Here is a 13,640-nt window from a genome sequence, read left to right as displayed (position 1 = left end):
TGACCAAATGTGTCACTTCTGGCTGCAAAACAAATAAGATGGCTAGCCTACGCTAAATATGCTATTAACTGTGCTAACTTTCAAAGCTGGCAAATAGTGACCCCCAACAAATGAATGATGAAGGAATATAGCTTGGATTCATCCTATTTTTATTACACAGTCATAGAGGTGAATATATAACCACAGTATATGACCCTATACATTCAGATAGTATAGATCCAAACACATGCTAGGTTTACACAAGTAATATCATTTGCCCTTGAAGGATAAGAGTGAATGTCAGTTGTGTGTTCTCCATTGCGTCATGCACACTGCACAAATATGGGTGCGACACATTTAGTGGACAAATTGATCACAGTCTGTGTCCTTTGCCCTTTGTTAACCCCCACCCCACTGGTGCTACTGCCAGCAGACAGGCTCCAAGCAGATGGGATAGTTTGAGGGGGGAGGGTTTATTTTTAACAAGCTTGTTGTCACACAAGACTTTTTCTTCTACTTCTTATCTCTCACTATTTGATTTTACTTCATTCTTCTCTCTCTTGGTCACTTTCTCCCTTAGTTTATGTCCTCAAGTTACACAGTATTCATGTTTGGTCTTTTTATTGTAAAAGAGTCTGTGCACTAGTAAAAAACTGGGTTGAAAACTGGGTTAATATTCTCATCTATCACATGTCCAGTTATCAACCAAGATCAGAAAAAGGTCCACTGTGGCTCTGCACAGAGAATGAACTGAAATCATACATCTTTATGTGTGACATTAATTCAGTCATATCTGTGACACACATGCAACCATTCAGACCAATACCACACCGGTCTGTGAAGCTGATCTCAACTGTTTGGAGACAAATACGTTACACATACCTGTCTTTGAGTTTCTTCTTTTCCACTAAAGCCAAATTTAAAATAAATAACTAAAAGGATAAACTTCAAACCAAGCATCTGATCATTTGAAACCTTATAGACGTAAAAATCCGTGACAAGGTTGAAAAAAGTACGATTAAAAATGGTAAATTAAAATGATATCTGAACATCTGTTTTTCATTTGCTTCTTTGGGATTTGGAGCATACAACAACAGTAAGGAGTAACTGGTGAGGCTGATGGGCGGCTTTGAGGATACACTGGGGGAACAATCATTCAACTGTAAAAGTGATTTGGCTAGGAGGCAAAAGTCCAGACAGACAGATTGTGGGGTATATCATACGCTTTGTCTGTGAAGGGGAATTTTGAAGCTGTCGATGGGAGAGACAGATAGCGAAAGGCTTTGAAATCGGTTGAAAGGGAGGAGGGGCAATGTTCTGTATAAAATATCATTTCATTTAAACACATACACGCATACAGCAGGCCCACATGCTGTACAGTGAAACACTCTCCCATATTTATAGCCTAAACAGGTGCAACCCTACGATACCACCTCCACCTCTGTTCCTTCCAGTATTGCTGCTTTTCACACCTACTCTCCTATACATTACGTCACCTCTGACAGGAAATGAGCCACTACTATTCAAGCAGCTGTAGAGACCGCTCTCTTCTTATGGGCTTTCATTTAGGTTCCCTTCCATGTCATTTATTATTCATGTGTATTAAAGTCAATATTGTTTTCTTCTCATGATCCAGAAGAACAGAACTGATCTAGACCCATACAAAACATTAAAGCCCATCTGCTGTGTTTTTTCAGTGCAGTCTTATGCAATAGGAGGCTCTTTTGGGGCAACTTGAGCAGTTATGTGTGAACATGCTGCCACTTTGTGGCCTTGCAATGCAACTACTATCAGATTGTTCTTTCACATGACATATTTTCTACACTAGAGGTCAGCATTTTAAAGGCGTGCCAGTGTGTGACCATAATAAAGTAGTGAAACTGCTTTGGTTTGGTACAAAAGGGCATAGTCCACATTTCAAGTGTTTTTGGCTTCTAGTGAGAAAACTCAGTAAAGCTGTTTCTCACATTTGGATATTGTTTTTGAACAATAACCAATTTGTAAAGAGTTTCATCATTTATTCTATCTTGTCTAGTGTGGTTCTATACTCATGGATAAAACTGACTGAAAAGCATTGTTTGTCAGCTCTGCCTTTGTGTATTTTCATGACCATTTATGTTTATCTGTTTTTTTTTTAAAGATAAACATAAATACTCACATTCCCACACATAATAATGCAATGGAAAACTAAAAAGCAGTGTTCACCAAATGAGTTCAAATGATTCACGATGCAACAAAAACACATTCACAGATTATGCGCTTTAAAGACACACATATAAATAAATAAATATCTGAACACTGAAGGGGAACGAAACCATCTGTTTGACATTTGCAGTTCGGTTTTCATTATTTTTAAGATGTGTTTTATACGGCATGGGAAAATTCTGTCCAAAATATTTACAGCATTGAAAATTGGCCCTGATTTTCAGGCCCTCGCTGAGCACGTTGTGCTTTAATCCACATGATCTTAAAAATAGTGTGGTAATGAATGGTTGTTTTTGCACAACACAACTTTGTTCAGCTAAAGAAATAACACAACACAAATAGTTTATTTAACTGTTTCTATTTGAAATACACATGTAACCTGATACAGCGCTGTTCTTCTAAATGTACATTAATTCCAGTGATCGCCAGGACAAAAAAACTGCATGTGTGGAATTGTTTGTCAAATCTGATTAACAACAAAAGCACAAGCTCCATGATTTGTTGCTCCCATTGCGAGTGAGATTTCTACTTTTTTGACATTTAATGTGTTGCAGTTTTTTCAGGGTTGATAGCAGTTTAATTTATACTGAAAATAATGAGTTGCTGCCCTTATCAGCACTCATGCTGCATACCTTAGAGAGTTATTATCTCTGTGCACTGTGGGGCTAGGGCATGAGTCATGAATTGGGTTGTTTTCTGTCTAAGCTAACATTGTTGTTGTTAAGGCAAAACCTATCATGGTCTACTACAGCAAGTATGCTAGGACATCTCAGCCAAGTTCAAAATTAAACCAGACCAGACATTAATTTATTAGAAGTTTGTAGGATAAAGCCTTGATTAACCCTTCATGTCTTTATATTTTGCTGGGGAAAATAATATGCACGTGTGTTTTGTGGCAGGCTGCTCTTAACAAAATGCCTAAAGATAAAATTTTAAATCGGATCTTTCCTAAGTTGTGTGTTATCTGTAGAGAAAGGTCCATCTTTTGAGTTAGGTGATGTTTTTATGGTTGAATTATGTAAAGGTCAGTGTTAAGTGGCTTAAGAAACATTAAAACATTCCTCTAAAATGGTCAAGTACACAGAATGAGTGAAAAAGCATCCGATGTCCAAAGAAAAATTTGCTAGACCTCCAGGATACCTAGAGAGTTATTACTCTAGACCGAGTCGCAATATGATCTGGCTCCTTGGCTGCAAAACACAAGAACTGAAGGCTGCAACAAGACTTTTGTGCAGTACTGTAACCTAATGCTGAAGAAGAGAATAATACATCTAACCATTCATCATAATCAAATTGCTATCACTGGTTTTTGCACTCCTGGAGTACTTCAAAATATTAGCATATGAGTGAAAGGCCAAGCAGTTTCCAGGATCCACTTCTCACCCTTACATAACCTCTTAGATGCAAATGCCTTCGCGTGGCAGATAGTAGCCACTGTAAAGCGGCCATCACCTCTGACCCCTCTTCCTAAAGTTGCCCCATTTTCCCACTATTGATCCTTCAGATTCCTCTGACATTGAGAGTAAGTGTGACAATCCTCTTCCAGATAAAGGCATTTTAGGAGTTATTACCCATGGCTTACCCAGAGCTTATGTGTGAAACCTCTCCATACAGAGAGGGGCACTGAAATGGACCATTAAAGTTAACTATGCCGGGGTAGTGTGTGGTTCAAAGGTTGCACTCTTTCTCCTGGAGTATTCTGTTCAGTAGCTTTTAAGTCTTCTGATGCTACAGATAGAGGCACGTGAGGGTCAACTGGAAAAGGCAGACAATAAGGGAATTCAGCATGATGGGTAAGCAACTCTCATACATCAGTTGAGCAATGTCTTTGTTGTGCTGTCCTTAACCTTCATTGTTTTACTCTATTATCATATTTAATGTATTATTTTACTGTATTCATATTATCCCTTTATAATTTTGGGATTCTGCATTCTATGTGTATTTTATTAATTTATTTAATTTTTTAGTTTTTTCACCAAAAAGTTATTTAAATATGAAGATGTGTAAATTGTTATTATTTGATATCGGGTTTTTTTTAGAATGTGTTTGAAGCCAGAAAGAGGTCAGACCTGTTAAAAGGGAATGAAAATCAAAACCAAGTACATGTTATGGGACCTAAAATGTAGCACACATACACATGGTCATTTATTATATTGTATTACATACAGAAGCCATTCGTAACTTTCTAGGAAACTGGAGATTCATACAATCAGTTCATGTTTTTAAACCTGTTAAGGTTTAAAAGCTACTGGTCAAAAACAAATGTTTAGCACACTTTAAATATCTGTGGCTCAGGATAAATTTATCAGAAGGGGTGAATAAGGCTTGTACAAACAAGTGCTCAAACAGATTAGAAAAGTGCCATATAAATAAGTGACAGGCCATTTATTGATTCAACAGGTTTATAAATGTAACCAGATTTTATTTTTAACGCTGAGAATGTTCTTATGACTCTTGTCTGAAATTTGTTTTACTGATATTTGTCCCTCAACAGAGAAAATAGAAGTGCTGACACTCACACTTGTCCTGCTGTGCACTGTCTCTGGATTTTCACAGAGTACGTATTACATTCCAGTAAGTTAAAGCTAGAAAGTTTTTAGCAGTTTTGAGTTGACATTCTTTCAGTAAAGATAATAGTTTACAGACCTAAGCCCTGACATTCCCGTAAACACCTTTCATGTTAATTATGCTAGTTGTTGTAACGTGAAAGTGTAGCTTTTTAGTGCTTATTTAAATGTATGAACTTTCTGTCATTGCATTGTACAACAGGACTGACTTTCGCTCAGATAGACGGATGGAACAGCCATGACCAGTCTGACTTGAGAAATAAGGAGCTTAGCGATGTCTTTACATCTGCAGAGATGAGAAAAAATGGCGCCGAAAATATTACTGAGGAATCCACTCAAATGACAAAAACTGAGGAACAGAGGGGTGAAAGGAATACCTCAGAGAGGAACCCTACTAGAGAGCTTGTCGAGAAAGTAAAGACTGTGAAGGAAAGAAGGGGAGATGGACTGACTTCACAGATAGAAACAGAAATGGAGGAAAACACAGAGCGTGAAACGACCACAGCTGGCAGTATAGAAGGACTCTTTGTAAAGAAAAGTGATGAAGGGTACACCCCTGAGACATTTCTCACAAGTAGTCTTTTACAAGAAGGAACAAAAAGAGAGATCTACTCTGTACCAGACACAGCTGAATATGTAGATACAGATAAAGAGGTTGCATCGAAAATGAGAGAAAATGGACCGAGTTTGGACCCTGCCTCAAAGACAGAGACACACAATGAGAGCAGGAGACTGATACGTACTGGGGGAAAATGGAAAATAGATCATGATCATGATGCAGTGATACCAGAGGAAGCGAATCACAACAGGATAGATGTGAAAGTGAAGAGAAGTGATCAAATAGAGAGGCTAAAACAAAAAATGGTTGAAGAGGAGCAAGAAGGAGAGCTAGTTGCAGGGATCAGTCATCAGGAGAAGAGAAGAGCGGCACAAACTATAAAAGAAATAGGAGACAAGGAGAAGGGCGCAAAAAAGAGTGAGGACATAGCCCATGCAGTCTATAAGGAATTAATAGAAAAAGAAGATCAGGTATTAATTAACAACATTGCATCTCCTTTAAGTATATTTCCTGCTCAGGTAGAAAATGCCACAATTCAAATTATCATCCGTTCTCAAAATAAGCCTCCCGCTTCTCACATCTCCCCTTCACTTCCTGTCACACCCACACAAATTCCTCCAGACTCCTCTCACCCTCCCACCCTTTACACCACGGATAGTTTTCAGTCTCCTTCTGTCAATATTCACATTCCTAACTCAGTCAGTCACATCACAGACTTAACAGAGAGTCTGGGGGGCCATCTCAAGCAGAAAGAAATGGAAGTGAAGGCTGGCTCAGTTATAGAAGATGTAATGGCTAAAAATGTTTTGTTGAAACCAGCATGGAAAGAGGTACAAACACACAGAGCAGAGGACAAGGGGGAAATAAACAGAGTTGTGCAACCATATGAGGGGGAATTTATCTTGTTGGTCCAAACAGCAACAACACAACCCAATGAAGCAAAGTTTTTCACCAGAGAGCCAAACTCAACATCAAAAATAAATGCAGTTTTATCTGCTGAAGTGCCTCGGCTTGCACACAAATCAAACACGTCGCAGTCGATGGGAAAATACCGAAATGTTGAACTGATGGAGAATTACACCAAACTTACAGGGAAGCAAAATAAAGCATCTTCTCCGCAACTACAGCTGAACAAATCTTCAGCCAAACCACAGCTCGGAACTGCCAAAACACCTTCACCGAGGCCAGTGAAAAACAACAAGCAAAGCAAAAATAAGACCATCAAGAAGTCCAAGGAAAAGAGAAGGAAGAAGAACAATAAAACCCAAAAGCCACCAAAGAAGAAGAAAGAAATCTTACCACCAACGCAGTTTCCTTACTTTATGGACAACTATTGTCCAATCGAGTGTGCCTGCTATGGAAGGTAAGACAAAGGATACTAAAATGAGACTAAGATACCCTTTCAATATTCTTAATATTAAATCACTAATGATTCTTTAATTGTATGTGTTGTTTTTAGAGTGGTCCAGTGCTCAGACAAAGGTGTGGATAAGGTTCCTTATGGTATCCCCTATAATTCCCGCTACATCCTCCTTATGAATAACTACATCAACAGCATCCAGCTGGACCTGCTAAATCAATATGACTCTATGGAGTTCCTTGTACTAAGCAACAACCGTCTCACAGATGGTTCAATTGAGGGAGCTTTTGAAGGGGTCCCAGCTCTGAAACGCCTCTACTTGGATAGGAATCTCTTACAAAGGGTGCCAGCAGACCTTCCAGCTTCTCTGGAGGAGCTTCGTCTGGACAACAACCGCCTGACCGTGATCTCGAAGGCAGCCTGGGCATGGTGCCCTGGCCTCTTGGTTCTGAGCCTCAGCAACAACAGCCTTGGGAATAATTCAGTTCCTAATGGCGTGCTCTCCCCTCTAGGGAACCTGCGCACTCTAAACCTGGATCACAACATGTTGATCTCAGTACCTCTGGGGTTACCATTGTCAATCAAAGAACTCTATCTTAAGGGTAACGTCCTTGAGAGTTTTGGCCGAGGAGCTTTCAACGGGAAATCAGGGTTGGTGGTGTTGGACCTGAGTGCAAACAGACTGATAAACAAAGGGCTAGATAGGGATTCCTTCCTCAATACAACGTTCTTGGAAAGCATCAACTTAGAGGGGAACAGACTAAAACAGGTGCCACAACACCTTCCTCTATCTGTTAAAACTCTAAATTTGGAAGGAAACTTCATATCTTCCATAAAGAAATCAGCTTTCAGAAGTTTGAAAAAGCTAGAGCACCTAGGCTTAGCATGGAATAAAATCTTTAAAGTGACAACAGGTGCATTCAGGATGCTGCCCGTACTGCACCAGTTAGACCTGAGTCACAACACACTGAAGCAGGTGCCCAGACAGTTACCTAAAGGTTTGCACTCAGTAGCACTCAAGCACAACAAGATTCGGTCAGTGCCTCGTGATGCTTTCTGCTGGGGCAATAAAACTCTCAGCGGACTTGTGAAAGTGCAGTTGGAGCACAATTTCATTGATATGGCAAATCTGGATGCACATGCCTTCAGATGCTTACGGGGCTTCCAGGTGGTGCACTTCTATTGAGCATCTGAAAAGTTTCATAGGCTTGGATTTTTTTATGCACACAATTGAAATAAAAGTTTATAGTACTGAATCCTGCTTTGAAAGTTTTATCCAAGACCTGTGGTGAATGCCACTATTACGAGAAACCAATGATGAAACTCAAAAACAATATTTATTGTGTGTGAAATTCAGTTTATTGTGTGTGACCCACCAAAGTCTCAGTGTCCGACTATTTTTATGACTCAGGCTGCTTTTCCCAAAAGCCCTTATATGGTAGGAAAACATCTGTTTGCGTGCAGCATGAGCAGCCTAAGGTACCTAGAACCAGAATTGTATGACTGCAAATCATCATGTTATTACTGACAGTTTTTATTTCTGGCAGTTTTTCCATGACCAACTAAAGCAAACATTATTATTTTATCCTACAGTAATTAGGTTTTTTTTTAAAAAAAAGCTGCTCTGTTTTATTAGGCTAAAAGTTAAATTAAGACTACTTATATGAAGGTAACTGAAGGGATGAAGGAATTAGAAATTTAAAAAAAAAAAAAGAAAGAAAGAAAAGCAATTATGTTGAATGTATGTAAACTTGTTTAATTTAATTATTGGATCCAAATTTACTTTTCTTTTTAACATTGTCAGCATTGTTTTCATTTGTCCTAGTTTCTAGAATGTGGATATGTCAGATATGCTGACAGTGAGAGACTCTCTGTGGCCTATGGATTCATGTTTGTTTTGGGTAAAGTGTGAGCTCACTGATTGCAACCATCTATTCTTTCCTCTGTGTGTACCAACAATATGTTTTATGAGTCACTGAATAACAAAGATTCTACTGATTATATACCATTGTCGTGACACTCTATTCGGCTTTTCGTCTCCACTATAACATCTTACTTAACTAGATGTCTGTTTTCCTCAAATCTTCAACGAAAAAGTTTAATCATGTAAATTTGTCAGACTCAATAAAAAACAAGTTAAAATAAAGAACTCGTTTGCTGGTGTATTTGATTGTTTGTTCCTCTTTCCCTGTTTGTAACTATTCCAGCTTTCTGGTTCTTAGTGAAAGAACAAAGACAGTGTGATGGGGCAGTTTAAAGGTTCAGTCTTAGTTATCCTGTCGGTTGACTTATTGTTCCACGGTAAATACATGGCCCAAAAATGTAAATACATTCCTAATAAACTAGCCACTAGATGGCAATAATGTATAGAAGAACATTTCCAATGAGGACAGCCTTGGGGTATGTGTGCAAAACTAAAGACAGAAATGTGTTTTTACCTGGCACAAATACAACACTGTGGCAGTTTAAATGCATATGCTTCAGGAAGCTCATCCTGTCAGGAAAATTATATATTTAAGGTTATTTATGGCTTCAAGGCTCACACTACAATGGGAACTTAATGTGAGCATCGTGCACAAACACAGACAGGGGCAAGAGTCATAAAAAGATTTTCACTCTGAAGCAAATGTGTTTAGGATTTCACTCGCAAAAATTAGAGAGGATTCAACCTGACCACAGGCCTGGAAAAAATATACATGACAGAAGATAAATGAAGAAGGGGCATCTTTTCTATTAGTGAAAAGTAAGACAGAAGGCAAGAATGGGGTAAAAGCATTAGCCCACGTGGAGGTGCTTAGCACTTTTCTCCCTTTTCCTTCTTTCCCTCAGTCTAATAAGTTCAGTCAGCAACGTGGCACTGCACCCATAGGGCCTGGGAAAGAGGAGCAGGAGGAGGGGGCAAGAGGGAGAGCCGGGATGAGGGGGGAGAAAAGTAGAAGAGAGGCTGAAGGAGAGGAGGGAGGGCTCAAAGAATGGATCCAGGCTCCACTGGTTCAGTGCGTGTCCAGAAGGGAAGAGTTTTGGCTGCAGAGCTTACCAGCACCTCCTTACGGTCCAGCAGGACCCTGACCCTGAATCTCACCACCATATCTACCTGGGTCTTCTAGAAATCCTACTTATTTCTTTTTATACCTTTGTGCCTTTCTCTTCCTCCATCTGTCTCACTCACTTTTTTTTCTTTGTTGCACATTATGTTCCTGCACCCACTCACCTTTAAACCAAAGTGCATATCAATTTATGCATATGTGCATGCCTGCGCGCATGCATTTTTCTTCTCTGTACTTGTGTGGGAGTCAGATACGTCATGATCATCTGAACTGCTCCCTTGACACAGTCTGAGCCCGTGTGCTCATTTAAGCAGTTTGGCAGATGGTTGATTTGGCAGATTTGTGTACGTCGGTATCCTGTGCTCGATGCTATCTGATATTTAAGCTTATCCTAACAGGAGGAATGCAGGAGTAGTAGTAGTAGTAGTAAAAGTCGGGGCTTTGCCATTCTTTATTAAGAAAAGCTTTTGCACTGATTGATTTTCATTCAAACATGACTTATAAGGCAAAGCAATCATGTAATATTTGACTAAAGCCCCAACACCACTGACTTAAACATTCTGTCTATTTAATTTAGCATTGCAATTTTACACTTATATACAGATTTCACTCAAACAGTCCCATAGGTACAAATGCTGTGACTGAGAACACAAAATATGCAATTTATTTAATTTTTTTTTTCACTCTAATGCTGACCAAAGTCATGAAACTCCTAGAGGAATCTGACCACAAGAGAGAGAATAGGAAGACAGAAAAGAACAGACTGAACAGGATATTAAACCACACCCTAGATGTGATCCAGCCAGACAAAACACACAGGCTGACTGGACTGAGTTGTGGTACTATTCAGCTGTTCAGTCTTTTCCTTTCCCATATTTGTAAAACTTATGAAACTTGTATACATTATCAGATGATTTATATTTTATGCTAAAAGTTTTATTAGCTACAGCAACAATTTTATGGAATACGTATAAACGAAGTGATGAAGTGTTTCAGTGATGGTTGACACTGACAGCATATCATTTGTGGCTGGCCTTTTTCGCATACAGTAATTGAATGCAGTTCTAAGAAAGACACACATAAAGAAATCATTTTTGCTGTGTATATGTGCTGGGTTTAAGGGTGTCTTGCACAAAGACACACATACACATACACACCCATCTCTCTCTCTGTTTATCTTGCTGTTCGGCACTATACAAACCAATGGCTGAATTCATCCCCTAAGCCGAGCTCAAACTCTAGACTCCACTATAATTCAACCCCTGTCAACCCTTAACCTTAAATCAAAGAAAAGATGAATCCTAACTCTAACCTTAAGCCCAGACTCTGAAGATAAGATTGACCAACATGACCTCAGTTCTAAATCTCAAACGTAATCCTAAAGAATATAAAAGTCCTCGTGGAGATTCAAATGGCAGCTCGGTCCAAGCACGGTGACATTTCAAAAGCCAAAGGTAGGTGGCGCTTGAGTTAGCCCGGAGAAAGGGAAGGCAGAGGGAAGTAAAAGAGGGAGGGCAGCAAGTGAAGGAGGAGGCGATACAGAGAGAAACCATGGGAGCCAGAGGGACCTCTAGACACACACATACACACAAATTCAGCCCATCATATGGCTCTGCCTCAGGCCTGCACTAACAATACACACAGGCATGAGCACAGAAGTCACACACGCACATATACAAAATGCTAAATTGCTCTGCACCATCAAATTTTAGTTACACAAAGCTACTAAGGAACATTTAACGAAGGCACCCATTGCAGGGCATTCATTACTAACACATGTGTGCACACACTGTGCACATATGTTACTCAGACTCCACAAGGGGGCCTGTAAATGTTTATCTTCTGGAGCGAGACCGAACATCTTGATCTAAAGCAAAGCACAGTGGTATAAGCAGTCGTTACACTCCAAATGGGCCACATAATGTTATCTAAAGTAATTCATTTGTTGGCCAGTTTGAGAAAGCAGAGAGTGGTTTAGGTGGGATGAGGGAGTCTCTAGAAATGTCACACAACAGATAAGAAAACTTGCAGCAGGAAAGGATTTCCTCTTCTCTTCTTTGTTACAGTTGAAAACGTGTCTTATATTTGCTATCATTGATTTAACATTTTACTACTGGCATTAAATCTACCTGACACAGGCTTCTAACTAAAAAAAAACTTTGCAGGGTTGGAGTATGCAGAAATATAATTGCCTGTGAGTTATTCCCAGCCTATAAGTACTCAGGAAACATGCTCACAATAACCTGATTTATCAAGTCTTCTTTACGTGTTCTATCCCAGACCTAAAAAGCTGGTTGACAATTCATTTCACATAAAATAAATCTTCCAACTCAGTCTCCTAGCATTAAACTTGATGGTTGTTTATCATCAAGTCAATGCCTGTTTAGCTTTCAGCTTTCCTGTAGCTGGCCATTTGTTTGAAGGTGTTTGCACAGGGATTCATGCAAATAGCAATTACTGTACGTGCATGGAGCCAATCAGGGGTCCCTATTCTCTATTCACAGTGAGGACAACTTTGATCTTTTCCTCCCTTTTATCTCTGCCAAATAATTAATAAGCATATTCCATTGCATCTTACATATTCCCTCAGCCTTTTTAAAGTGATCCATATGATCCTTCCAAATAAAAGTAGAGACAGCACGGACTTGTAAAGTTGTCCAATTTCCAAGCTGTTCTGTTTTTTGAGAATTGTAAAATCACCAGCCAGTAATCTCCTGCAGGATTTCCCAGAGCACACAACTTTAAGACCCCGTAAATCTGGTTTTGGAGCCAATCAAAGCACCTTGTTTGTCTCATTCCCAGTTTGAGGAGCAATAAACAGTCTGACTTCATATCCATTCATCGAAATAAGTTTGAAGACATTAATCATTGCTTACTATTACAACAGTGATAACTGGGTTTTATCCAAAAGGACCTCCTGGAATTGGTGTTTGTCAAATAGTCATGCATAAGATACAAACCAACCATAAGCCACTTCCGCACAAATACTGCAGCTTCCAAAATTTGTATTATCTGATGCAGATGCAAGGGAGAATTAAAATATCTGACACAGATTAAACTCTTTAAGTTGCCAGCTCACCAGTCGAAGGTCCATGTGAGAATATTGCAGGTACATTCACTTGGATCAATACCAAGTGAATGGGTGCCATGCTCAGCCTCTGCTTGCTCTAACCAGGCGGCACCTTACCTAAAACCATACTGAGTATTTCCAGTATTTGGAATGCAACCAACCTAGACTATTTCATGCTTTGCGCTTCATGTTAGAAAGGGCATCTGCAAGCAGCTAAATATGCAATTTGAAACATACACTTATTACATACGTATACATATTTTGTTTCCAAATGTGACATGGCTTTACTTCTTGTAATCTTTTAATCCTGGACTCAGACCAGTCCCATAACTATGATAAATATTGAGATTTGAATACATATTATAATGCAAATGTGGAAATATTTATTCTAAAGCCCAGCTACATTTTCTACATTTCTGTGGTCTAAATCCATCTTTTTAGGTGTCTCAGAAGTCTGTTGTGCTTGGTTCTACATCAGCAGCGATAATTTATTCACCAAAGCCCACAAAGCAACCTAAGAATGCACCTTTGCCTTCAGGCCTCTAATTCAGTAAAGAGGCACTAACACTCACGTTTAGTTCATGAACTGGAATCTAACTGAACTGACTTGTGTGTTTTCTCTTGGTTCAGTCTTGGGTTTCGATCATTAGGTTGGTGAGTCAAAGGTTAAACCTGACTCTTGGAAAATTCCTCATTTTAAATTGAAAACCCGCTGAGCTTTCAGGTGTAAAGTAAATGAAAACAAGTCAAAACCACAGACAGGATGCAATGGCATTCCACTTGGTGCATGTAATATAGTTTAAAGACTTCATTAGGGGACAGACGTTTAGCAGCTGAGTCATGTAAAGATCAC

General features: G+C 39.3%; 1 protein-coding gene across 2 annotated transcripts; it reads left to right on the top strand.

Moving 5' to 3' along the window:
- The first annotated feature begins 3,770 nt into the window (after window positions 1-3,770).
- On the top strand, window positions 3,771-8,819 carry LOC146649925 (uncharacterized). Of its 2 annotated transcripts, none has more exons than XM_085387369.1 (4): window positions 3,771-3,977; window positions 4,679-4,758; window positions 4,954-6,673; window positions 6,770-8,819. In XM_085387369.1, exons 1-4 carry the CDS (start codon window positions 3,910-3,912, stop codon window positions 7,854-7,856), a joined length of 2,955 nt encoding a protein of 984 aa, XP_085243495.1. In that variant the 5' UTR covers window positions 3,771-3,909; the 3' UTR covers window positions 7,857-8,819. The 2 variants fall into 2 exon arrangements, with proteins under 2 accessions (XP_085243495.1, XP_085243496.1); XM_085387370.1 differs by having other exon boundaries at window positions 3,822-3,977; window positions 4,679-4,741.
- Window positions 8,820-13,640: the final 4,821 nt, after the last annotated feature.

This window comes from Rhamphochromis longiceps, linkage group LG17, assembly GCF_057381845.1.
Source record: "Rhamphochromis longiceps isolate RC_006_pf linkage group LG17, R_longiceps_female_GT1.1, whole genome shotgun sequence".
Taxonomy (NCBI): domain Eukaryota; kingdom Metazoa; phylum Chordata; class Actinopteri; order Cichliformes; family Cichlidae; genus Rhamphochromis; species Rhamphochromis longiceps.
Note: the sequence above shows the minus strand (reverse complement) of the source record. Positions and strands in the feature narration are given on the sequence as shown.

Excerpts from the sequence above, each read along its gene's own strand:
- LOC146649925 (XM_085387369.1), top strand. The coding sequence starts at position 3,910 with ATGCTACAGATAGAGGCACGTGAGGGTCAACTGGAAAAGGCAGACAAT. Across the intron at positions 4,759-4,953 it reads AGAGTACGTATTACATTCCA|GACTGACTTTCGCTCAGATA; the intron begins GTAAGTTAAAGC and ends ATTGTACAACAG. Across the intron at positions 6,674-6,769 it reads GAGTGTGCCTGCTATGGAAG|AGTGGTCCAGTGCTCAGACA; the intron begins GTAAGACAAAGG and ends TGTTGTTTTTAG.